Here is a 27,852-nt window from a genome sequence, read left to right as displayed (position 1 = left end):
TCCTCGACTCCGACTCCACCGCCCTGGTATTATAACTGTGTGCTCCATTAAATTCTTCTACATACACACACACCTTATATAGAGTACAAAGCCATATAATGTGTATATGCCACACCTATCTAGTTAGGTAGAACACCCTTTTGACAGAATTCTTTAAGGCATGGATTCAACGAGCTGCTGGAAATATCCTTTAAGGATTTTAGTCCATGCAGATTTGATTTCATCAAGTAACTCCTGTGGCGTTTTGGTCACACATTCATCCTCTGAGCCTTACGTTCTTCCCCAAGATGCTCACTGGATTGACATCTTTGGACTGTACAGAACATTAGAGTAAAACTGACGTGACAGTCATATTCATGAACCAGCTAGAGATGATGTGTCAGATCTCAAGACCACAATTTCCTTTAGAAGTATCCATATAAAAAGAAAAAAAGACCAGACTGTGGTATAAAGCAATAGGTTTACAGTGGCATTCACATGAGGCTCCATTTGTAGCATTCAAAGGCCTAATGTGAGGCAAGAAACCATTGACATAAGGCATAATGGATTAATAGCATTTACTGCAAATTGGAGTAATACCACGTCTATACACATCACAGCAGAAATCAAGATTTATTATCAGACGGTGAGAAATTTAAAATGTCCGATCCACCTATTTTTGGTGATCAAATGCCCATCAGGCCAAACATTTTTTTGTTCTTACCTGTCAAGTTTCTCCTGGTGCTTGCTGCTACACAACATGTGCTTCCCAGTGCAACATGTTAGGACTTTAGAGATGCCCATCTACACACTGCTGCTGTACAGGTCTATCATTTCAGGTTTTGCGGCCTTTCTGTCAGCATGAATGAGTCTGGCTATTTTCCTCTCCCCTTCCTAATATACTGTTTTCGTTTTAAGCACTTTGAGCATAGGAAAGGCACTATATAAATAAAATGTACTGATAGATAGATACTTTATTAATCCCAAGGGGATTAATAATCTCAATCATTGGATGTTTATCACACCATTCTCTAAATTGCAGAGACAGCCAAGTGCTAGAACCCCAGGGCAGCAAAGCCATTTGTGAACACAGTGGGTCCCAGCAACGCTAATACAGTTAAAGTCACATAGGTGAGGTGTCATGGGTCATTCTCGTTTGTCTGAGCAACAACTATCTATCCCTCTACATTCTGAATATATGGAGTTGCAGTCAAGATTGGCTGTAAGGGTGAACATCAAACTAGTTTTACTAAATAGGTGTCCCTAGTGTGGACAGTGAGAATATATGGACACACAGCCACCGGGTGTATAGTGTATATGAACAAACAAAACTCAGGATCACAAAGTAGAAAGGGATGACTGAACAGGAATCTCAAAGATAAAGTTCTAATGACTTTGCAAATAAGCCATATAGTATAAAAGGAGCCTAATCTTCTTTAATAAAACCCCTGTGTGTGTCTCTTCTGGTGAAGTGCGCATGCGCGGGGCACCGTGGATGCACATACACTAGAAGCTGGGCACACAGTGAATGGCGTAGCCTTGGCCGCGCATGATAAGCAAATAAAGGACAGCATTGCTGGGGAGAGTGCTGACTGGGTAGTCGCGGCCGCGCACGTAAAATCTGTTGCTGGGGAGACGCCACACATGCTACCCCACGCATGTTCACTAACTAACTAACAACATGCCACCCAAAAAAAAAAAAAGGACACGTCAAGTAGGACAAAAGACACAGACACTCAAATCCTATATAAGGAAGAACGGTCAGCTCAGCAAGTAAACATCAACAAAAGAAAGGCTGAAAGACAAAGAAAAATACGAGCAAATAGATTGATTGTAAAAAAGAAAATGAGCGTCAGAATATTCTCCGTACTGATTTGGCTCTATCCTCTACTAAATTAACCTTTACCTTAAGAAGATGACAATTTCCAGTTACATTAGCCTTTGCCATAACAATTAATAAAGCTCAAAGGCAAACCTTAGAAAAAGTTGGCATTTACTTGCCAGAACCAGTATTCAGTCACGGTCAGTTATATGTTGCATTATCAAGAGTTAGAAGTTTTCCAGATGTTGTTGTCAACGTTGTAGATGGTCCTGAAAAAGGCAAACTGTTGCCAAACTCAGACAGAGTATTTACAAAAAATATTGTCTATAATGAAATTTTATTAAAAAATTTCATGAGGTAAAAAAATAAAGACTTTTTCCTAAATATCTTCTTTATATTTTGTATTACAGATTGTTACAAAGTTTTACACTAAGGCAATATTAATTATACTTGCTGTATTGTCATATATACGTTTCTATTTTATTTTTAATATTATTTTACTTTAGGTTTCCTGCAAAACTATTTTTAACAAAAAAATTAAGACAACAAACAGAATGAGGTCAAGGTCCCTTGCCATTTAATATAGACTGTAACTACTAATGTTTATGCACTACTGTTCTAGCACCCATTATTGTAACGGGCTTAATGTCTAGTAAATGAATAAAGTTCTTATGCTCAATGTTTTTCAATTTCTTGGCATTTGACAATGGGTAGTGTTACATCATTATAGCTGTAGGGCCCCGAGTTTGAATTGCTGCCTATTTTGAACATTCTTCTTTGTCTGTGTGGCTTCTTCTCTGAACTTTTAGTTTTAATCTGTAATGCCAAAGATGTCTGCGTGTTAAGTTAAGTGGAAAGCCTCAGATGACACTACAAAGGACTGGTGCCCCATCCAGGATTGCTTCCCCAGCTTGTTCCAAGTGCTGCTGGGATAAACAACAGCTTCACTAATGCCCTGAAATTAATAAGCAGGATGGACGACTGAATGGTACAAATACCCTCGTAACCTTATTGAGGTAGACAATTTTGCACACAATATTTATGACATCCATTATTAGAAAAAAGTAACACTTAAAGCTCAATTATTCAACTTACACTGCAAATTGAGAAACGGTTTTGCAAACTGGCAGAACCCAGGTTCAAAGCAGTGTGACTGTTCCTGTGTGGTTTCCCTTTCTTTTTTAGATGCACATCCCTGATGTGGCTTTATAAATACACTGAAATTAACCGCATATTGTTTATTAGTGTAATACATCTGATTGTAATTAACCTGTAGCAATATAATGGTCCACGGAATGGCCAAACTATTCTAAATACCATAACTGCTTTAGCATTGTTACTCTTACTGCACCTTCTTCTTTCAGCTCCTCCCGTTAGGAGTTGCCACAGCGGATCATCTTTTTCCATATTACTCTCACTACACCACTCGGAGTATTTATATCACTGTATCTGAGTGGGGAATCACAGATCTACAGCAGCTGATCAGAAAGAGAATTATCGGTATACAGCATCAAGCACATGCTGACTCAGCCATGCGGTCTATTGAACTGCTCTCACACGACAAACGTTTCAGACCCTTTCCTCACGGTTCAGAAACTGTATCATCCCAAGAACTATAAATGTACTTACAAGTGCAAAACGTTCGACAAGGAGCACTTGATGGACTGATTGAGTGCAATCACCTCACTGTAAACTTGCACTACAGTTATAATATTGCACAACATGAGCCACTTTATAAAGTGCGTATTTACATATGATGACGATATCATTTGTAAGATGAAATGCAAACATATAATAAAATATGTTTATTGTATCATACAGATAAAACTAACTTCATTTAAATAATCTATATTGTTAATAATTAAACATATGAGGACACGGTGCCGCAGCGCTAGCGATGATTTGGCGCGCTGTTCACGAATTGTTCCTGCCTCGCGCTGTATTCTTGCTTGTGCTGGCGCGACACTGGAAGGAAAGAATAATTAAACATGTACTACGGACATATTTCAATATTCCTTAAAAGTTTTGAAGAATCAGTGTTCTAAGATTACAGATGGCTTAACGTCTATTACAGAGCTGATTGTGTGGCGATTGGGTATTTGGAGAAAGAAAAGGAAGGACAGGAATTGGAGGTTAGTACGTTTGAAAGAGACAGCACTGCTGCAATAAGGGCTATTTATATTGATTTGCATATTTAAAGAGGCGTAATTCTGGGAGGAGTTGGGGCGGGACAGCAGGCGCGTGCATGTGCGTTACTTTTCATGCCTACTGGGATTTATATAGCAGAACGATGTGAAGCTGGCGTTCGCACAGATTTATGCATCTAGATTTTTTTGTGCATACGAACATTTCCGCTTTTGTGCTTACGCCATGTTATAGTGCGAGTTTTACGTACAGCGTTATGCATGAGGCCCCTGGAGAGCTACTATGACTGCAAGTTTTCATTCTAACCCTTTTCTTAATTAGTGACCAAATTTTGCTGCTAATTAACTGTTTGCCTTAATACTCAGAACCCTTAATTACTTTTTTCCTTAGTTACCAACCAAACAATATCAAGACACAAAATGTACCAACAGATAAACAACAACCTGCATCCATCACACAATAACTGAAAGGTGAAGGCCTCAGTAATGTTCATCTGCTCAGGTCCATAAAAAATTTTGACAGCGCTCTGAAAAAAGAAAATCAACAGTTTTGGAAATATCTGCCATGGCAGAATGAGCGAGCGCTATGGAATTAAATAACGGGTTTAATTAGCAACGAGAATTGGATTCAAATTAAGAAACTGGATGAAGTGAAGTTGGTTGGAGTTTGAGGGCCCAACTCAGTTGGTCATCTGTTGGCTCACTTCACATCAAATTTATGTTTAGGTGCCATTTAAGGAAAAAAGAAACAATTCAGCAGTCAGAGTCTCGAGAAAAGCCAATTAAAATAAAGGGAAATAGTTAAATTATCAGAAAAAACTGGTCACTAATTAAGAAAAGAGTTAGAATGAAAAGTTGCAGCCACAGTAGCTCTCCAGGACTGGAGTTGGAGACCCCTGCCCTACTTCCACAACATTAAATTAGTTTAATATATTTGCTTTGCAACCTCCCCCACCGTCTTTGGGGGAAGAGTGAAAGCTTTCAATTCGTCAAAAATGTCAATCTTCGATTTTCAGTGGATCTTGACCTTTTATTGACGTTTCAAACAATACCGAAAACACCGATACCTCGATGATGGGTGGGTGTGTGTCTGTCTGTGTGCCAGCGTCATGAGGACGGTCTACAGCTAAAACGGCTGGAAGGAAAAATACCAAACTCGAAACTTAAGCCTATCATGAGATGACGATGTGCGGATTAGTTTTTCACATGTTCAAGTACTGAAATGAAGAGAATCTGTAAATTAGAAATATTTTTGATTTAAAAAGTGTACTGAGCAAACTACACACAAACATTTATACACCTATTGAAAAATTCAACTAGATGGTCTAGTATGAAGGGTGCAAGTAAGCAAGTTGAAGTCCCAGTAGGTCTGCGACACATAACTATTGCACTAATGCAGCAATGTGTACCGCGACAAACTCAAACAACAGTAGGCATCACGTTTTACTTCTCAAAAGACAAGACTCTGATTAAATCTGTGAGCAATGAAGGTTTTTTGAAATACTTAGGTTAACAGAAGTATTTTCTCTTGCAATTACTTTTTCAAGGTTAAGATGGCTTTACATTTCACCAAATCTCAGACTAAAATTTACATAGAGACCTGTAATAAGTGCCGTTTTACGCACCCATGACCAATTTGTGGTTGAATAGAACTACAGAAGCATGCCGGAACTTAACAGTTCATTATATTGATGGGGAATAAACACTGAAAAGCAGATGCTTGCTATGCCCTTCCTTAAAATGGGGACACCACCCCAATAAAATACTTTCCTTATGAAATGGGAGGTCACTGCTGCAAGGACTGAGTCTGGGTGGTAACACACTGGTACATGCTAATGCCAAGTACTTCTTGAGCTTGTTACGTATTCACATTGATACACTTAATGTATTTACTTACCTGTACAATAGGAGAATCAAGCTGTGTTTACATTAACGACTCTCAGTCTTATAACTAATGTAAAATATTCTGTGCTTTGATTTTACATGCACGCAGACTTTGTTTTCTTAATACGGCATATGCTCAATTCAACTTTCCAATGTTTAGCATTTTTCCACATTTTACATTTTTGAACATTGATTGGGATGGCTGGGAAGTAATATGTATTATGAAAAACAAGGAGAAATGACTGTTACATTTAAATTTGATTTTATTATTTTAATAACTTACTGTATTTAAAACTGTGATACAAATGTAATGTGTGTTGTACCTTTATTGTGGAAAAAAAGTTAATTATACACTGTTAAATGCTGGATTTGATTAAAAAAATGAAACAATGTCATGGTTGCTTGCAAAATGGAGGTTCTAATGTAGTGTGTGTAAACAAAATATGTACAACTGGCAAGACAAGGTGCATAATTCATTGTAAGGTAAATTGAAATTAATAATCACAACCATATCAGAGGCAATAAATGCCCATAATTTTATTATAATCATGCACCCAAAGACAAAGCACAGAGAAAGTACATTAAAGTTATTAAAAAATAATTGCAATCGTTAAGCTACTTTACATCGAAATGATTATCTCCGTCTTCAATGGAAACGTTATTCACTTCGATCGTATTAAAAGGCCCCGATTATACTGAAAGTAATGAGAACGTTGGTACAATCACATCCAATGGATAAACGCGTCTCTATAACTCATGTCCCAATTACGTGGATAATACAGAAGTGTTGATACTTGTCATTACTAATAATCGAATTAAGACAACAGTTACCCAAGCGTATGGCTATATTTCTGAAGAATGTCTCATCCTAGCGTAAATGTACAGGAAAAGTCCTATATAACACATAACTTGGGCGCTCTCATCACAGATCTGGAGAGCACGAGCACGTACAGTATCTTACAATGACACTCAATAGACTCCTTAGGAATACAGCATACGCCGCTTTTTAATGTCGACTTTCCGAACACCGAATTTTGTGTAGTGCATATTACATAGGCTTGATTCAGCATCACGCTATTTTCATGCCAGATATAAGTATAAAATATGGTTTCGATATTTTTAAATGGCATATTAGCGTTTGTTCGTGTTTTTAAATGTCTATCAGGTGTACTGAAGTTGTTTTGTGACATCACGCATCTTACTAAGTCTTCAAGTAATGCACAGCGAACTGGCAGTGCGGTTTTGTTTCCTTTTGACTCGTGAAACTGTGCCACAGCAGTCAATTCATTTTTAGTATTAAACAATTGTTTAACAGAGTATTTTACCTAAAGCTTAAATACGCGCATTGCCTGAAATACCTTATATGTTACAGAGTCGGGTCGGCAGTTCATCATTATCTTCAACGTGACCCAGTCAAATAGCCACGAACCAAAGGTTATTAAATTAAACGACACTTCTATAACTCTATGTGTTTTCACAAAACACACGATACAACCCAAGGAACTGAACATACGAGGACAGCGTAGATTCGAGACAAGATGCACGCCAATATCACACGCAGATTAAAAACAGGCGCCGCTTGAGTATCCTCGTGTTTGTAATCCACAGCAAACTCAAAGACAAAACTCCTTAGGCGCACGCCGGTTATCATTTATCAAAGCTCGAAGTTTACACAATAGGACATACTACATACCGGAATTACTTAAGTTTGACCTGTAACTAGGTGACTAACTAAACAAAAACTTACTTTTCTTTGACCCGAAGGCGCTCGCTCCCGCGTTTTCATTTTGGCGGCGCAATGCTCGCCGGGACTGCCCTTGATGAGTACACGTCAGCATGACGTAGAAACTAGGGATGGAATATACCCGTATTTTTGAAATCGATACCGATACAAGTATTTCGTGTCAGATTTTCTGATACCGATACTGAGTATTTTTAAAAAAGCATAGGAATTTGTTTTCAAATGATGGTAGTGTTTAGAATGGCTAATATTAATGGGCCAGTCTACATTTAAATGAACTAATATCACAACACAGTATTAAGGTCACCATAACAAATTTATTACAAAATTTATATTTTACATTTTAACAGCGCTCTTAGAAAAAAGAATATCAACAGTTTTGGAAAAAATTGCACAATGGGAGCAGCAACAAACCATGGAATTAAAGAATGGGGGTATAATTAAGCCATTGGTTCAAGTAAAATTAGCTTGAGCTTGGGGCCCTGACTTGGTTGGTCTTGTGTTGGCTCATTCTCTTCACATTTCATTCTGTTTGGGTGCCATTTAAGGAAAGAAATGGAGCAATTCAACGGAGTAAATCTTAAAAAACAATTAAAATGAAAGGAAAAATAAAATCTGGTCACCAGTTAAGTGAAGGGTTAGAATGAAAACCTGCAGCCATTGCGGCTGTCCAGGCCCAGAGTCGGAGACCAGTGCACTACAGGATAATCACACTGCCGTAGAGCAGAATCCGTACTGCTTGGTGGGATACCCTCCTGGAAAAAACACATTTACAGTAGAATGCCATTTAATACTCCCATATTTAGTCTTCACACATTTTACCTTTTTTTTTTTTGGATGATGTTATGGACATGAAAATGCTCTGGACTGAAGAAGCGCAGATGTTTTAAGGCTGCATTCACAATACAGCTATTAAGTGACTTGTGATTTTTGTGTCATATTTGATTTTTTTTTTTTGACTGCTAAGATTAATTTTGTGACTGATCCCAACCGGATATGATGATATGAGTGCAAGTATCAATCCTGAGTGTGCCTAGCGTCTGCATAACAAGTAAGAAAAGTATGTCAAGTAGATTCAAACTAATAGGTTCTGGTTGCTGCTCTACTTCACATTGTTTGGAAATTTGTGATGGCATGGAAGAGAAAAAAGAAATCATAGCTGTTGGGGTCAGCATTTTTTATCATTGTCAGAGTTCTGGCCCAAAAGACAGGAGACAGGACTGGTGAGAGCAACATGAAAACTGCTTTAGATGCGTAGAAGTCTTTACGAGAGAGGAGCAAATCCTTTCTGAAATGTTTCGATTCTGTATTGTTTTTTTGTGGTCACAAAGTCTCTTTAAAAAAAAAAAAAAAATCAGAGCTGCAGTGCAAATGTGGCCTTTTTTGGCTTTAAAAATCGAATGCAGGGTTGTATATCGTGGCTTATAACAACAGCACAGTTGCCATCAGCAACACAGCGGCGTTCATTAAAAGGAATAACAATCTGAAACAACAAAAATGACAATAGTAATTCTACAGATTAAACAGGCCAGCTCAGGATGCTTAAAACTGAGTCATAACTGTGTGGAGGCTGGCACGGACACAGACAGCCAGACACGTTCCTGTCACCCACAAACACGTTTATTTACACTATATACAAAAGTCAAGTGCACCACAAAACCCCACAAGTCACCAAAGTCCTGGCCACACAATGCCTTTCTTCCTCTTCACGCTGCCTCCTTGCCTCCTCCAGCAAGCTCAGTCCACTCCGCTCCCGACTCTCGCCCCAAATGAAGGGAGGTGACCCCTTTTATCCACACCCGGATGTGCTCCAGGTGCTTCCCGGCAATCTCCCGCCGACATGCCCCAGTGTGGTGGAAGTGCCGGCTGTATCCCCGGAAGCACTCCGGGTGCCCCTGCTCCTCTTCCCCCAGGCACTTCCTGGTGTGGTGGAAGTGCTGAGGTCCAGGGCTCCAAAGGCATGGGGGCGCCCCCTGGCGGTGACCACGGGCCCCTACAGGGTGGAGCTTCAAAGCTCTGTACCCGTCACTCCCAGATGGTCTGGGAAAGGCACAAGCCCTCCTCCGGTCCTCCTGGGCGTCCCGGCCGGGTCACCACCCCAGCCAACTTTGACAACTGTTAATTGAAAGGGGTGGACAAGGAAAAGAAGCCTTTTCTATTGTGTTCGCTGCAATGCTTAATTCACCTGACGTGTAGCTCACTTTCATCAGCTTTCTCATCTGCTGATCATTTCAATCTTTCAGCACTGATGTTGATTTTTGTCAAAAGGAGGAGTTGACGATGGTAATTAACTGTAAACTATGACAAAACCAACCGATAGGTTTTAGTTGGAGTCTCGTTGCTAGAAGGAAAGTTAGCTTCTTTGGTTTTGACCGAGATTTCCTGCAGTCCTACGAGTAGCAAGGCACAAACAACAGCAAAAATGGCCCTGACACCTGGTGAGAGATCAAAGCAGATGCGTAAAGCTGAATACTCCAGGGACGACGTTTTGCCCATTCTCTCTGAACTGGACTATGACTTGTTGGACTCTTATTTCGATACAAGCAATTGAAGGCGAATGTGAGGTTCCGGCTTCAGCTAATTGGTCCCCAGCTAATTGTCTGGGAGGACTGCCACTTAACATTGATAAGAGGTATTAATCCAGATTGCAATGCACTGTGACAGTGACCGCTGCTGCTGCCCCAGCCATGCAAAAACAACCTGGCAGCAAGCCTGCCGCACATTCTTGGCAAACTGGCAGCCACAGCATGCAGCAACAGACGTTTTATGTTGATTTCTGTGTGAAGCCACTGCTTTTCAGAGAACTGTTTTTTGGAAAAAAATATTCAGCCCTCAAAGAGTTAAGCATAGATGTTGTCTTTAGCAGTATGGCAATGGCCTGTTATGACAACTGCTTAATTTGCACAGTGCTTAGTTAACTTCTTTTTCTTATCACAATGAAACTCTTCACTGTCTACTAGCTAACGTGTGCAGATTTCAAGGCTCATGGCATCTGCCCGTCTGTTGCCTGTAAAGTCACGTGAAATGACACACCAGTTCCTCAGTGGTTTGGTAGCCTAAAAATGCACACAATATTTTTTCTGATTTCAAAACTTAAATATATATTTTCTGCTTGGGTTTATGAAGGTCTGATGAAGATGCCCCTTCACCTCACAGTAGCTGCCTTTAGAAGGGGGTGATTGCTCCCTGGAATTGATTTGATTTGTTTTAAGAAATCAGGACATAATTGAACCTCTATATATACCCCTTCTGTAACCATAGCGGAAATAATCAAATGAGAGGAATATGGTACAAAATAAGATTATATATACACAAGTGGTAAAAGGTTTTAGAAGACCTCAGTTTTTCTTCACATTTAATCCATTGAAATACAATGAATGACCTAAAATGGTAAAAAGGTTAAGCAGTAAACTACCAGAGGTACACATTTAGGTTTGTAAAAACTGGAAAAGAAGAATTTCAGAATATTACAAATGGGCCTTCTTCTGGGAAAAACTAATAGGTTACAACCTACTGATGTTCTGCAGCAATTAAAGTAAATTAAGCCTTGCAAGTTGAAGCAAACAATTTGCACAGGTGTCCAGACTTCTGTTGATTACTTAAAAACCTTCTGTCTGTCTTAAAGAAGAGTTGGAAGAGACTGTGTTCTCCCTGAAAAACTGCTTTGGCAACATTCTTGTGATAATGGCAAGAAAACAGCAATTAACAAATGAAATGAGACAGAGCATTAGTACCCTTTGAAGTGTAGGCCTTTCATTTAGAGAAACTGCAGAAAAATCAGAGTCTTTGAGTCCAATGGTGTCCTACACAATCCAAATGCAAACTGGAAGAAACTGATAGGAAGAGAACTGGCAGAGCCAAAGTCACAAGTCAATCAGAAGACAAGTTTCTGAGGGTCAGCAGCTTGTGTGATCACAGGCACCTCACAGCACAAGAGCTTCAAGCACAGCTTAATGGCGCTGGTCAAAAAAAGCAAAGTGTCAGTTTCTACTGTGAAGAGGAGGACTTTGTGCTGCAGGTTTGACAGGGCGAGTAGCAGTAAGAAAACCATTCCTTAAAGGACAAAGTAGGGCCTTGAAATGCCGGATGGACTGCTGCAGACTGGATTGAGTCTTCGCTTCACACTAGAACCTGAGACCTGCTTTTCTTGACCACTGTTAAGCTCTACTTGAAGCGTTTGTGCTCTGAGGGGCATTTGTAATATTCAGATATTTCCTTTTTTCAGTTTTTTTTCTAACCTAAAGTTTAAATTTAAACTTCTGACAATTTTCTGCTGACCTTTTCACCATTTTAGTTCATTCACATCATTTTAAATTATTAAATTTGAAGAAGAACTGGAAGAAGTGAGGTGGTCCAAAACATTTGATTGGTAGTATATAAAAAATAAGATTTGCTTTAAAATGCAGCTTTCACTTCCAAATATCTGGAAGGTTGCCGGTTCAAATCCTGTTACTGCCAGAAGGGATCATACTTTGTTGGGCCCTTCAGCAAGGTCTTTAACCTGAAAATTGCTCCAGGGGCGCTGTAAAATGGCTGACCTAGCTCTCTGACTCCCAAAAGTCTTACAAAAAGGCAATTTCCCTTTGGTGACTAACAAAGTATATCAAAATAATATATATATATATATATATATATATATATATATATATATATATATATATTATCTCGCTCTCTCTAAATAATATATCTATTACACACATATATACACATACACACACAATGTAGTATAATCATTTATATATTCTTACATATCCAGGCTGAAGAGAAGCCATTGGAGCAGCACAATAATCATCCAGTTCTTCAGCAGGGAATGCTGATGATTGTATGTCAGGCTTGATGAAGTGCAGGAGTTGTGCTTCTTGCTGAAGGCTTCTGGCTTCTAGAAGGTCCCTCATTATTATAAATACCCACACATTTTGATGAGCTTTTTATGAATAGTGCCAAGTATGGGTAACTACCATCTGAATTTATATTATGTATGCACTGTGCTCTTCTAAGACCCAAATAGCATCCTTTTTCCTATCTGTGCACAGTGCACCTGCTCTAATCATTCATGGCCTCTACTTGAAAGTAACGGGTCAGGCCTGGGGTGATGGATCAGGCTTTCTTTAATCAACCAAGACCCATGCCTGAATGAATTGTCCTTATATTATCTGCATTAGATTCACAATTATCAAATACAGTAGTTATTTTTTTAATTCTGGTTGCAGTAGCTTGACAGAAGCACCTAAAAGTCTGCAAACTGGCGATAAACCAAACCTTCTAATGTGTTTTTATTTTTACTCTGAGTTTAAAATGATTTTTGTTAATTAGTTTTACATTCACACACCCTACCAATTAATGGTTCTTTAATGGCACTTTGCTGGATTGTGAGGTTCCTCGTAGAGTCATTGCTTGACAAAGAACTATTTCATTCAGTGAAAGGATCTTTAGGCTTTGAAAAGGTTAGCAAATCCGAACTCTTTAAAGGATAGTAGGCTACCTAGCAAAACACTGACAGATGATGAATACCTGAACTTAGCCTGTTTGTGTACATTGAGAGTTATATTGTAAAAAATATGTAAAATATATATTGTAAAAAATGATTTGGTGCCAGAATAATGTCCTTAAAATGTATTTCTCTTCTCTTATTTCACTCACAATTATTCCTCCCTCTCACTCTGTCAAAACAGTTGAAGGCTCTGTGTTTTCACATTTCGACACGGCCTGCCACCTCTGTTTCTGTGCTGTGCGGTGGCTATCCATACGACTATGGCATGCTCTCACACTAACTTGCTGTTCATGAGTAGTGGCCGTTCATGTTTAGGTGACTCCTAAGCTTTAACATTTACACAGAAATTATTATGTGGTTCAACCAGTACAGTTAATAGACTATGAATACAGACAGTGGAGACTATGGAGGAGTACTTTGGACAAAGTTAAATATATACTCAGATAAACAAAGGTATTGTGAAATGTGACTATGCCTAAATAAAAACACTAATATGTGAGTATAAATAATAAAATGTGTAAAGACAATTCACCAATCCAGAAAACAGTATGGGCTAATGCCCAATTTTTAACTTTGATGGGTGAAAATGACTGTTTTCATTTCAAGGTGTATTTCATGTTGTGTATGGTGTCAATGAATTAACTGAATTAACTAATTTCCCCTTGGGATGAATAAAGTATCTATCAATCTATCTATCGAAATACATGGAGAAATAAGCATCAAAAACTGCATATCACAGTGCTTTTATTTATTATACTAGCCACGCTACCTGTCGGACACAGGTAATAGAATACCAAAATATTTGCTATTTCTTGCCTAATGTGTACCTTTGCCACCTTTACTCTTCTGTGTGTCTGAACGTCTCTTCACCGGCACCCTGTCTCTCAAATGTGTTCCCGTAAAAGCCTGCTTCTCAGACTGTCATTATTTCCGAGGAATCTTTTTCGCCTTCTGTCCACTATCTGTGAAGGTGTCTTTCTTAGCATGCTCCCTATGCCTTTCCTCCTCCTCCTCCTCACGAGTCTCTTTTGCAACTCCTGTTTTGACTGCGTCACCAATGCCATAGTGACCAATCATGTAGCTCTGAAGTACTGGACACAAACAGACATTAGCATTTTATTATACAATAGACTGTCACATTTCACAATACATTTACTTCTTTGCGCATTTATTTTTGTCCAAAATATTTTCTCATAGAAGATAAATTCAAAATCAGACAACAGATGAAGCAGTTACTATTATTATTAGCTGTTGAGGAGCAGTATGACCCATAGATAAAAACTGTCTTTGAATCTAGTAGTGTGAGCCCTTACACAGAAAAGTGACCATTTCAGAGTAGCACAAGTATTTGAGAATGCTAGTTGCCTTTCTAATGTAGCGTGTGTTATAAACACCCTAAAGAGAATTGAGCTGCGTGCCAGTGATATTCAGAACAGACTTCACTATCCTCAGTGTTGCTTTGCGGTGATGAGTTGAGCAGCTGACTTACTACAATATTTACAATAATAAACTGTACTAATTATATTTTCTTATTTATGTAGGAGGCCAAAATGACAAAATCACATACGTTGCCTGCAGAAATTGTTCAGCCCCCTTCAATTTTTACACATTTTGTCATGTTGCAGCCTTATGCTAAAATCATTTAAATTAACCCCCACCATCAAACAGCATTTCATACTCCAAAATGACAAACTGAAAACAAGAGTTTGGGAATTTTTGCAAATTTATTAAAAATAAAAATCTGATTTAGATCCTTGAAATTTGCATCCCATTCTATTGATCGTCATTGAGATGTTTCTACACCTTGATTAGCGTCCACCTGAGGTCAATTCAATTGACTGCATTTGATTATGAAAGGCACCCACCTGTCTACTGAGGGTCCCGCAGTTAAGCAAAAACCAAGCCATGCTTGCAGAGCTTAGAGACAGGATTGTATTAGGGCACAGATCTGGGGAAGGCTACAAAATATTCCTACAGCACTGAAGGTTCCCAAGACCACAGTGGCCTCCATAAGTCTTAAATGGAATAAGTTTGGAACAACCACGATTCGTCCTAGAGTAGTACACCTCAAGAATAAAGGCAGAAAAGCCTTGGTAAGAGAGGTGACCAAAACCCAATGGATACACTGGCTGAGCTTCAGAGAACCTGTGTGGAGATGAGAGAGAAATCCAGAAGGACAACCACCACTGCAATACTCAAACTAATCTTGGCTTTATGGCAGAGTGGCCAGATGACACACAAAAGCCTGCTCACCTAAAGTACTCTCAGACTGTTAGAAACAAGATTCTCTGGTTTGATGAAACCAAGATTAGACAGTGTGGCCACAATACTAACAACAACATTTATTTATATAGCACATTTTCATACAAACAGTAGCTCAAAGTGCTTTACATAATAAAGAATAGAAACATAAAAGACACAATAAGAAAATAAAATAAGTCAACATTACTTAACATAGAATAAGAGTAAGGTCCAATGGCCAGGGTGGACTGTAAAAACAAAAAAAAAAAAAAACTTCAGACGGCTGGAGAAAAAAAATAAAATCTGTAGGGATACCAGACCATTAGACTGCCCAGTCCCCTCTGGGCATTCTACCGAACATAAATGAAACAGTCCTCTTTGGATTTACTAAGCACCACATCTAAAGAGAAATAGGCACTACTCCTCACCTCGCCATACCATTCCGGTGGTAAAACATGGTGGTTGCAGCATCATGCTGTTTGGCTGGTTTTAAGAGTCAGAGAATGGGAGACTAGACAGGGTTGAGGGAAAGATGAATAGAGCAAAGTACAGAGATGTCCATAATGAAAACCAGTTCCAGTGCATTCTGGATCTCAAACTGGGCCGAAGATTTACTTTTCAACAGGACAAAGACCCTAAGCATAAAGCAAAGACAACACAGGAGTGGCATAGGTTCAGCTCTGTAAAAGTCCCATGAATGGCACAGCCAGAGTTTAGACTTGGTTCCAAATGAACATCTCTGGAGAGACCAGAATATAGATGTTCATCCACCGATGACTGCCATCCAGCCTGGCAGAGCTTGAGAGGATCTGCAGAGAAGAATGGCAGAACATCCGGAAACCCAGGTGTTTGAAGCTTGTTGCGTCAAAACCCAAGACGACTCAAGGGTGGAATTGTTCCTAAACGGGATTCAACTAAGTTCTGAGTAAAGGGTCTGAATAATTTGTGTAAATAGGATGCTTTGGTTTTTAATTTTTAATAAATTTGCAAAAATGTAAAATCTTGTTTTGGCTTTGTCATTCTGGGGTACTGAGTGTTGTTTGATGAGAAAAAAAATCAATTGAAATGATTTTAGTATAAGGCTGTGCAACATAACAAAATGTGCAAAAAGTGAAGGTGTCTGAATACTTTCCAAAGGCACTTTAGAAGATTTTTTTTTAAATAAAATATTATAAACTAATATGAATGTATATTCTTTATGTGTGAATGGATAATTTGTGTTACGACATAAAATATTTTTATACTATATAAAGATTGACAATTAATCCTATCTTAAATTAAGGAATAGAAAACACACAGTTTGAGTTGTTTGTTTTTCTATACCCACTTCCTGATCCCACCAGTTCAGCTCAATGGCCCCAAGGAGGTGGGGTCAAAGCCAGATAATGCCAGTCTAGCACTAGGCACCTTTGTGGGACCAACTCAAATTACCCTAACATGCAAGTCTTCCTTGATCATTTGTATCTTACCAGTTATTTGCCCATGCTGTATACACATACATATGTTAAGCAAGGTTAACATTTGTATTGGTCTTATGGATGTGTACTTCTGGAAATATCCATCTGGGCTACTTGGGTCCTAGCACCCCTAAAAAAACCTAACAATGCACATTCATGGGAGCTCAGATTTCTTCAGATATTTCCATATGGTCAAAATCTGCACAGCCCTCACCACAGTCTTAGTAAATGTGCTGGGAAGAAGTTAAATGTACTGTATATTTTTGTTTCCAAGTCATGCTGCTACAAGCACACCCACATACAGTCAGTCCCTCGTGTGTAAAGTTCACAAGTACACTCGTGGCTGAGCACATTTTGAGTCCTTTAACCTCATTTAAAATATATTTGACGGGCATTGCATATATGGGTGGGGGATAAAGCATAAAATTTTGATTCAGTTTGTGGTCAGTGTATATGACAGCTACTGGAAAGACTTAACCAGAAGTGCTCAAAATCTCACTAGCTGTACATGAGTATAACAAGCAATCCAGATATAACAGATTTGAGCTAGTCTGTCTGTTTTAGAGGTATCAAGGATACAGACAGTCATGAGACTTTTTTTTTTAGCCAGTTTGTGTCTCATTCCACTCAAGGAAATAACAAAATGGACCTGCTCTGTTCAGACATTAAAGATGCCCTTCAGTGTAAGTTACTGGCAACTTTGGGCAGAAATGACCACAACCCGATTCATCTTGTTCTCAAGTATAAGACTGCTATTACATGGCAACTTGTTACCACCAACATAGTGATGAAGTGCAGCCTGGAGGCTGAAATGGCTCTGAGTGACTTCTTCCAAATGACAGACTGGGAAATGATGTGTGAGTCGCATGGGGATGACATTGAGGGACTCAGTCAGTGCATCACCCTCAAAGACAGTGTGGTACTTTTCAAACAACAAGCCATGGATTGGCTCAGGAGCGAAAAGGTCTCCAGAATGAGAAAAAGTAGGCATTCAAAGCAGGAGACAAAGAGGCTAAGAACAACACTCAAGTGTTAAAGAAAAAGTTGAGTAAAGGAGAAGAAGCTTACAAAGCTAAAACAGACTCACTCAGAATAACATGAAAGATGTCTGGCATAATTACTGGACTCAAGCGCTAGAAGGGATGTGGACGAGGCTAATACCCTGAACAATTTTTAGATATTTCCCTCCCACTGCCACCTTCCTCTAGTGACCAGCCTCCCCACACTGTCCCTACTACATCAACATCTTCTACCATGCTAACTGGAATGGTCAGTGACAAGTCCACCTACGACCATCAGTTTGGACTGTCCATACCTGAAGACCAAGTAAGGAGACAACTGATGAAGCTACACACAGGAAAAACTACAGGACCAGATGGAGTCAATCAGAGCTCTTTAGGCCTGTGCTGAATAACTTTGTGATGTTCTCTGTCACCTGTTTAGTCTGTCCCTCCTGTTTCAAAGGAGGCTGGTGCCTCTTCACCTAATGACTACACACTAGTGGCACTTACACCTCACTTCATGAAGACTTTTGAAAAACTGGTCCTGGACTACAAGAGTCCTCCAGTGGTAGACCACCTGGACACACTGCAGTTTGACTATCAGACAAATATTGGAGTGGTGGATGCAATTATCTATCTGCTCCACAATGCTTATTCTCACCTGGACAACACTGTCAGCACTGTGAGGATTATGTTGTTTAATTTTTCCAGTGCCTTAAGTACCCATCCAGCCATATATATATATATATATATATATATATATATATATATATATATATATATATATATATATATATATATATATATTTACCTATCTATGTCAAGGATTGTGTTTCTGACATGGATGGGAGCAACACTGGAGCACCACAATGAACAGTCCTGTCTTCGTTTCTCTTGGTGCACTCCAACATGTACTTGGGTGTCCACATCAATGATGAGCTGGACTGGTCTCAAAACACAGAACTACTATAGAAGAAAGTTTTTTTTTTTTAAGTGTTCCTTTAACATGGGAAACGACACCCTTCATATCTTCTACAACTCTATGATGGCCAGTGTGGTGTTCTATGTTGCTGTGTGCTGGGCTGGTAACATCACTTCAACAGAGGCCTACCAACAAGCTAATTAAAAGGACAGGCTTTGTTTTGGGACACATTCTGGACCCGGGAGGTAGTAGTGAAGGAGAGAATTAAAACAAAACTGAGTGCAATTATGAACAATGCTGTACATTGTCTCTATGACACACTAACACTTAGGACTTCCAGCCAAACAATTATTCAGCAGAAGTGGGTCAAGAAACACTACGCGCACTCCTTTATACAAACAGCAATACATCTGCACAATGCCTCAGTGTAACTGCGACTGTTAACTCGGAATTTTTCTGTTTTGAAATTTTCTTTCTTTTTTAGTCATTCTGTTGTGTATTCAGATCATATTGTGCATACGTATATATTTTTATCTATCAATTAATTGATTGAGCCTCTGTAAAAAAGCCCAACTTCCCCTGGGGACAAATAAAGCTCTATGATTAAAATGCTCCAAAACACAAAAAATTTCTCAATACTTTGGCCTTGAAGGTTACATTTTTTTAAATACTGTACAATTTCAATGATGTTCCATTGATAAGACCCGTAAACCCAAAACCATATTACAGTATAGCACACAAGAAGGCTTCAGTGTAAAACAGCTGCGCTGTGGTGTGGTGGGAGACCAACACAAAAATCGCATATCGCTTAAAAACAGCCATGTCTCATTTCACAGAATTTTGCATTTACATTGGTGTTCATGCAATTTAAAATACAGTCTTGACAAAATTTCAAGGATTTCATTGGGGAGGCACAATGGGAGGATTAGAAGCACAAAAACTACAAATTACTCCAAAACAGTTGAGAGGATATTTATGAGATTTTTCATGTATTGTTACAGTTAACCCAACTTAATATATAGAGTTGATGGTGCTTCTTTATTAATATGGCATTCAAAAGAGGGAACAAGACAAAACCAGTAGATTTGCCCAACTTACCTGCCATACCAATGATTCACTTATTCAACAGGCCATCCAGTTTATTAATGTGGGATTAAACATCTACTCACGGAAAGCACATTAAATCACAACATACAAAGAAGTAGCATTCATGGCTAAAACCCGGCAAGGATCTACTGTAGTTATGGAATACAATCTTACACAAAAAGAACAAGTTCTCGATTCACGAGACCAGATAAATTTGATAGAGAGGTAGTGGTGATGACACATGGGACAGTCAGCAATGACAAAAGGGTTAATGTTTAAAAAACACATCAAGATTTACTTTCTTAATTTGAGTCAGTATAAAAATATACCCAGGCAACAGCGGGTACTTTGGCTAGTATATACAAGAAAGTTCACATAACTATGTACAAGTTTCTGTACACATACTGTATTTTGAAATGTTTTATATTATGACAGAAAATCTTATAATTTATTAAGCAAACAAGATACACTGGTCTAAAATTTACTGTTTGTTTTTTTTTTTTAAACTATTTTAAGATTTGTACTTATTTGCAGCTCACAGATGGCCACGTAATGGTAGATGCTGCAAGCATCCAAGCAGAGCGGCTGGAAAACAAATTTATTTCTGTTTTTTTACCATAAGCCGGGCCAAACGGCCACTCTAACTTTTGGAGAGTACAATTTGACATAAAGTCACAGAGAAAAGTTAAAATGCAATCAAGAAGAGACAAGGTTTGAGCAGTGAGCAGAACATGAAGGCTGTAGAGACCACTCAAAGGGACACAGGAGTGGTGTGAGTAATAATTTAGAGGTGTGCAGCAAGGCTTTAAGATGGAGGAAAAAGTGGGATATGGGAGAGGTGGATCCAGATAAGCAGCATAGTCAGAGAAGACTTATTCATCCCAGCTCTGACTGTAAATCTAGAACTTAATAAGAATGGCACTTTGAAACTCTGCAAGAAGGTTAATGCCACCATAGCCTTTACAAAATAGGAATTAATTCAATTTTTACTTTATTTTTTCTTAATTTACTTAACAGTAAATTCTTTTCTGCTTGTTTACTTGACCTGTAATTGATTAACTGTAAAATTTAAATAACAAAGCAGGAAACACCTACCTTTGCAATATCATCACCTCTTCATGTTATCATTATGTAGCCCTTTAAACAAAATATTTACAGGAAAATATTTATGCATACATCATTTCTCCCCTTTTACTGCTCTGCTAGGAAAATAATAAAAAAAAAAAAAACTGAACGGGTACTTTGCAGACCCTGAATGTCTTAACTTTGAGCCGTCAAACAAGTGCAGCGTTACTCACATTTGTCCTTCCCTTTCAGACGTTTCTGTATTTATGCCCAATCAGTTGCAACAAGGAAGTTTTCCTGGTACATCTGACCACACGGAGGCCACCCACAACCAATCTAAATCCATGCTACTAGAAACATTCTCCATCAGTGGGTCCCTTGGATCTGAGCCTAAATACAACAACCAACAGGAGGCACAGGACTGGCATAAGAGTGGCAATGTGGTCCCCTTGCCACAGCCCAATAAACTGAAAAAGGCAACCAAGATCCACAGGTTTCCCACTGAGCACAACAGTGAGAAAATCAGGATTGAGACCCGGACATTGGCTGCTGACACGATCAATACAATCAAACAGTCCTTTGTGAGCAGCAACAACCGCACACAGAAGAGTGGGCACAGCAGCTTTCTCCCCACACCAGATCTGGAACAAGACGTCCAGACAGCCGGTAGAACTTCGCGACTGCAGAGCCAAGTTCAACCCCAAGTGCAAAACAGATATATGGATCCTGAAGAGAACCGGCCAGGCAAGGCCAGCATGTACCATGTGGGAAGAAATGGCACACGACAGTGGCAGGGCCTCAACCGACGGTCGTCCAGTCTGCTGCACCAACTTCACACTCTGAAGGAAGGTGAGAGCACATCTGTTAGTATCTGCGATTCTGGGTGGGCAATGACCTCTTGACCATCTGTTTAATGTTACCTGCGTGGCTGGGAAACAAGAAAAGTCACTACATAAAATAAAGAAAAGGTCCAATGACACACTGGACAAAAACATTTTAAGTCTGTACAGGATACATTGTCTACGTCTACAGAAGCACTGCCATAATTGTGTTCTTAAGAATTACTTAACATAGAGGTATTAACATTACTGGCATGAGAAAACTCCCCACATATGATATACCATTGGTCTAATCTTTAGGTATAGTTATGCAAGGAATTAAAATTTATGGAACTCTAGACTAGGGAAAAAACAAAAACTTTTAGGCCATTTATGGATCATACTTTATGCAGGAAATTGCACTCTCATGATAAAGAGTAAACCAATAGACATCTTTAGCAAAAATGATCAGAAGGACTTGAAGATGTGCAGGCCATGTCAACCATCACCAGGGATTCCAACTCTAATGGGATACGAGAGGTCAAAATTACACCTTTTCAGAAAAAATGCAAATTGGCAATATAGGCATGTGGTATGTTGTTTTTTGCGGTTGCTGGTCACAGACATGACAATATTTTTTATATTTGGCTCTTTACTGATGGTTCTAACCCTCTAAGAGCTCCCAGGTTACAAATGATGAATTTCAAACATTAACATGCAAGGTATTATTTCAGACTATTTCAAAGTCAGTGATTACGTATATATGATGATCTTTTATTAGGGAATCAAGCCTTCTAAAGTTATATAACAATAAAGAATAGTTACACTTTTAAACATTTATATTGGAACGCACATTTTAATATTTCAAGTATCTGGAGCAACTGTTCTTGTTTATTATGTACTTTTATCTCATGAAGTAAATCATTGCATTTCTTATGAACAACTGGAATTAAGGTGTCCAGACTTTTTTTTTTTACTCTTTATCATTCTAGAGACAGATGTAACAAAGGAAGCCATCTGCTCCAGTGAGTGTGGAAAAGAGAAAGAAGAAAGAGAATTGTTCTGCTCCAGTGAATTCGGTGAGCATCTTACTGTGAACTGAAGCACCAACTATTAAAGATGTGAATGTGGTAAACAACCAGTAGAGAGAACTCAGACTGCATGATTGGCAATATAAGTGAAAAGTGTGAGCTTTGGATCCCCAAATCAACCACTAGCTGCTTCTTGCCTGTTTTAGACACTAATGGGAGGTCCCCATTCCAGTCTGAGGTGTGCGGTGTAGCCAAAGACGACAGCCTAGCCATTTGTGAGGTGCTCCTTGTCCCATTTTAGGTTCTGTAAATTCAGGTGCTAGTTAAAGAGTCATTAATCATATTGTAATGAATGTCAAAGTACAATGCCGAGTCCTTGACTTGGGCACTAGTAGAGAATCCCCTAATTGCAGCATGGGTTTCCTGATTTCTACTTCTAGCACAAAGTCCAAAACCCAATTTGCCTTGTTTGTTTTTGCGACCTGTGGGTGACTCATTTTAGTCATACAATAAGGCTTATTTATTTATTTTTTTTAATGTTCAACCATCAGCAGTCAATGGCATCGTACATGATGTGGACATAATTCGGCGTGGGATTCGCCTTGTTACGTTGCTGGTAAATAGCAATGGATTCTACAGAGCAAGTCCTCTCTATGTCACACCTGATGGCTTTTTCTTCAAGGTTCGCATTTTGGTGTTGGAAACATACAGATGTGCCAAGCCTTGCCATGACTTCAAACTAGGTGAGTGATCACTTTCATTACATCTACCACTTGCCCTTGGGACAGTGCTCATTCACATGTCTGCATGGATGCAGCTTTTTTACCATTTGACTAAATGGGTTCAACAGATCCTCACTGGTCATTTACCATTCTACATGGCAGATAAGCTCTATCACTATATTGCAGAAACAATTCAAAAGATTATAAGTAAACAACAACAGCCCAACTCAAAAGAGAAAGTCAGGCAGACTCTCATGAACTTGACAGTATACATTACTTGGACATGTTGAAGAGGCAGTACAGGACCACTTGTGGCTTTTAACTGCACCTTTTCATTAATAAGTTTATATGAATAGTTAAAATGGGAAATGTACTAAGACAATGTGTTGCTGACAATTCATTTCACATGTACCCATAGGGAGCAGATACATAGTAATGGGACACATCTACCACCGGAGGCGCCATCTTCCGAGCGAGCTGCCAAGATTACTGGCTGGAAGGCTGAGGCCAGGGGATGGTCTTGTTCGAAGCAGCAGCTACGTCAAGCGATACAATCGGAAGCGGGAACAAAGAATGCAAGATGTCTTACAACTCAAATGCAAATAAGAAATCATCAGGACAATACAATGCTCAATATATACATAGTAGGCAACTAGAAATGACCAACTCCTGGACTTGAGGCTGCCACTCTACTATATTCAGCAGAGAGAGATGTGTCACGCTTCATAATTTATTACAGACTTTAAAGCAAGCAGCACAAAGTGACAGTTTATTGCTGTAAAACAAGGAAAGGACTGGTCTTCTTATTGGGACCCTAAGGCCGATTACTCCTGTACAGTATTTTGTATTGTTTGTTAGGTTTGCAGAATATGGCTAGCAGCAGGAATTCTATTCAAGCACTTGTTTTGGGCAATCCTGGAGGGCCACCGTGGCTACAGGTTTTCATTCTAACCTTTTTCTTAATTAGTGACAAGTTTTTGCTGCTGATTAACTTAATTGAATTGCTATTTAAGACTCAGCTCCTTTCAATCAGGGATGAGCAACGTTGATCCTGGAAGACCGGTGTGGCTGCAGGGTTTTATTCCAACCAAATTGCTTGAATTCACTTTTTAAATTGATCATTACTACCAATAAGAGGTTAATAAGAAAGGAACCTGCAGATATTCACGTAAACTGTTTCCTTTAACCTGTATGTACTCGTCGTGCACTTTTAACAGAATATTCAAAAGGAAACTGAAGAGAACCTGAAAAACTGAAAATTATTCATTTGTTTTAGGCTTTGAATCATTTGGATGATATCACTAGAAAGGAAAAAAATCAATGATTTCAGAATGACCTGACATTGCAGAGTTAAAACACTAACAAGTCATGATATTAAATAGGACCAGTTATTGGCAAGGATTTTTTTCTAATCAAAAACCTGCAGCCTCTGCTGTCATCCAGGACTGACACTGATCACCCTTTCCCTGTAGTTACTGTAACTTTTTAAAACCCAGTTTATGATATGCAGGTGGTTTTGTAAATTAAGAACCGAATGAAAGCCAGAAAATATAATATTTAGCATTGTGAAAAATTTGGGTGAGAGGAAATAATATATAAAAAAAGCAAGAAGAATCAAAGGTTCTTAACATTTTTCCTAATGGAACTCCATTTATAGATGTGGTTTTGGAGTTCTGGTGACTTTCACTTAATGTGGGTGTACTTTAGTGTCATTCAAGTTATATGCGGACTTTCAAAAGGTGGAGAATATAGCTGCAGAAACTGCTTGCATTCTCTTGGTTTTTTTTTGTTTTTTTTTTTTAACTTTCTTGCAATTTTTTTATGCAAAGCTACATTTGTTTCTGTTTTTATTTGTATTAAGAAGTGTAGTATAATACTACACATTTTGTAAAAAATTTTGTATTTAAGTTGACAATAATAAAAATCCTGGGTGACGTGAGTGGCTTAACCTGATTTTGGCTTTTCAACAATAAAATCGTCTCATGTCTAGTTAATGCCTGTTTGCCATTGTGCACTGAGAGTAGGGACATCTTGGTGCCGTTTTACTTCAATGTCTATTTATTTAAAGAAAGCAACCAGTCATGCCTATTAGTGTTTCAATGCAAAGTTGAGTAATTATACAATTTCAACAACATCATCCAGTTAGTAAATGTGGTAATGTGATGTACGTCAGTTTACCTAGTCATTGCAAGTCATCAGAGGAAATGATTTCTGGTTGGCTGTCAAGTTATAGAAGCCAGATCACTACAACTCTCAGTTGTGTCATACATACTTAAATAAATACTCTATCCAGAAATTGTATTTATGTTACTTACCCCATGTAGTTTAAGTGATGAAGAACAGTAATTTTCAATTTCAGGGTTTCATGTAGAATGGAGAAGTTTCCCATATATGGTGAACAATGCTAGAGACACACTAATATCAGAAACTCCATGAACGACGTCTCACATTACTAGTGTTGCATAATTCATATGTGAAGTAATGCAGTCATATACTCACAATGGCCCAACACATTATTAAAATATTGTTAAATTAAAGCAGCTCTGAAAAACACTCTCAGGCATGATGTACCTGAGTATTTATATGAATTGTAACCCTGTCTCCCTTCCGCCTTCATTCATTCATTAACCAGGAGTCCAAGTCTAGAAACACCACATTCACTGGCTAACATTGTACTTCAACTGATACCAACAAAAAGTGTGCAAGGGAAGACATAAAACTAAATAACTGAAAGAAAAAAAAAACAAGCAAAAACATTATCAGGAAGTGAATATGCCTTGGACACTTGCATATGACAAGCAGAAGGCCAATTCACCTGTACATTTTCACAAACTGCTGCTAAATAATCCAGAGGAACTTCAGTTATGGCCCACAGCAAAGAATATGAACGTAACAATGGAAGGTGCATCTACAATTCAAATGCTCATTCATGTCAGTGCTCCATTTTTGTTCCTGAGTGTTTTCGTGAAGTGGTTTATTAACAATATTTTAATAAAAATTAAATGTTGTTGGAATGTTGAGAGTATATGACTGGATGACTTGATGTAAGGATTATGCAGCAAAGAGGAACGTGAGATTTTTTTTTTTTTAACAGACTTTTTTTTTTTTTTTATATACTGTTTGCCGTTGCCCAGTGTTGATCACAACAGACATGTATTAATTATATCAGAAACTTTGTCATCCCCATTCTACATGAAAAATGAAATCAAACATTTTTCTCAACCATCACTGCATAATATATGGAGAAAATAACAAAAACATTGGGGTAGAGTATTCCTTTAATATCCCACTTGATGTTTCAGCTCTGTCACTGAACACACCCCCTTCCTTCTCTACAAAGTATGTCCTTCAAACCATCACACCTCATCTCCAAATTTAACCACTGATACTTTTGAAAGCACCAAAGTTCAGACACCTTTTCTTTCAAGTGTGCCCACTATATTACCAAGCCAGTGATAGCAAGTGTACACTAGAATCAAGTCAATGCACCACCATGGTAAGCCATCCATACATGTGTTCATATCTTCACAAGGATTGGCCACTGTTACATTTGTGCCTTGGCAATAGCAACTCGAGCGCTCACCACTAAATACCCAGAGGATGATAGGAGGCTGTTGGGAATGGGGAGTGCGACTAAAAGGCTAGATTTATATATTTCTGGAGGGTTAAGAGGTAAGCATGAGCGCCTGCTGACCGAGTGACAGGATACTAGGATTTGCCTGTGTCGCCCACGAGAACAGAAATTCCTTTTTATTTGAGCCAAGTGTAAATATTGCATTTTCTTGTCACCGGTATTTAGGAAATGCGGTGCAAATTAAAAGAAATCAGAAGGCTACAGCTCAGAGCTGGGAGGCTGTTTTGTTAACTTTTATGTCTGTTTTTCTAAACGCAAGTCTCCAAGGAGACTTCTTCAAAGCTTAAGAGAACACAGGAGGTCTTTCTGTGGAGGCAGACTGCACAGTAGCTGGGATGTGGCTAACAGGTTTGCCTGCAAAGTGCCTGTGCGTGGAGTATACCATGAATGTGTACCTGGGTCTGGAAAAACAACAAACATGCACAGTGAAGGAACAAGACCCAGTAATCCAACATACCACCCCATCTTAAAAGCACCCGAATAAACTAAAGGAGTTTGTCCTTCTAATAATCACAGCTAAGTCTGCTCTTGCTTCACAATTAAATATTTTTTTAAAGAATGACAGTGGACATTTTGGTGATATTGTTATATATTGGGAAAAAAGTTAGCAAGAAAAATTCAAATATGCTGTTTGCATAGGCATGTAATTCCTGTTTTGTGAAAGGTCCCTTTTTTTTTGCCTTTCAACTGGCCATCACTAGTAAATCTTTAAACTCATGGATAAAATCCACAGTGAGTCATTAGTCAGGTTGTGAATCTGACGGAATGTTGTGAAAAATCAAAGCCCTAAAGGGCATTCTACAGAAGTTATGAG

General features: G+C 38.7%; 1 protein-coding gene across 2 annotated transcripts in view; it reads left to right on the top strand.

Annotated features, from left to right (window-relative positions):
- LOC120517594 overlaps positions 1–24,701 on the top strand; it is a 38,932-nt gene extending 14,231 nt beyond the window's left edge. The window contains exons 2-5 of one of the 2 annotated variants that reach the window (XM_039740002.1): positions 21,086–21,682; positions 22,644–22,730; positions 23,237–23,425; positions 23,823–24,701. In XM_039740002.1, coding sequence (XP_039595936.1) covers positions 21,086–21,682; positions 22,644–22,730; positions 23,237–23,425; positions 23,823–24,010 — 1,061 coding nt within the window. In that variant the 3' untranslated portion in view covers positions 24,011–24,701. Of the gene's footprint in view, positions 1–21,085; positions 21,683–22,643; positions 22,731–23,233; positions 23,426–23,822 lie in introns of both variants that reach the window. The other variant, XM_039740001.1, reaches the window with a different exon arrangement.
- The last annotated feature ends 3,151 nt before the right edge of the window (positions 24,702–27,852 follow it).

This window comes from Polypterus senegalus, chromosome 17 (assembly GCF_016835505.1).
Source record: "Polypterus senegalus isolate Bchr_013 chromosome 17, ASM1683550v1, whole genome shotgun sequence".
Lineage (NCBI taxonomy): Eukaryota > Metazoa > Chordata > Cladistia > Polypteriformes > Polypteridae > Polypterus > Polypterus senegalus.
The sequence above is the reverse complement of the archived record's forward strand: the minus strand, read 5'-3'. Positions and strand labels throughout refer to the sequence as shown.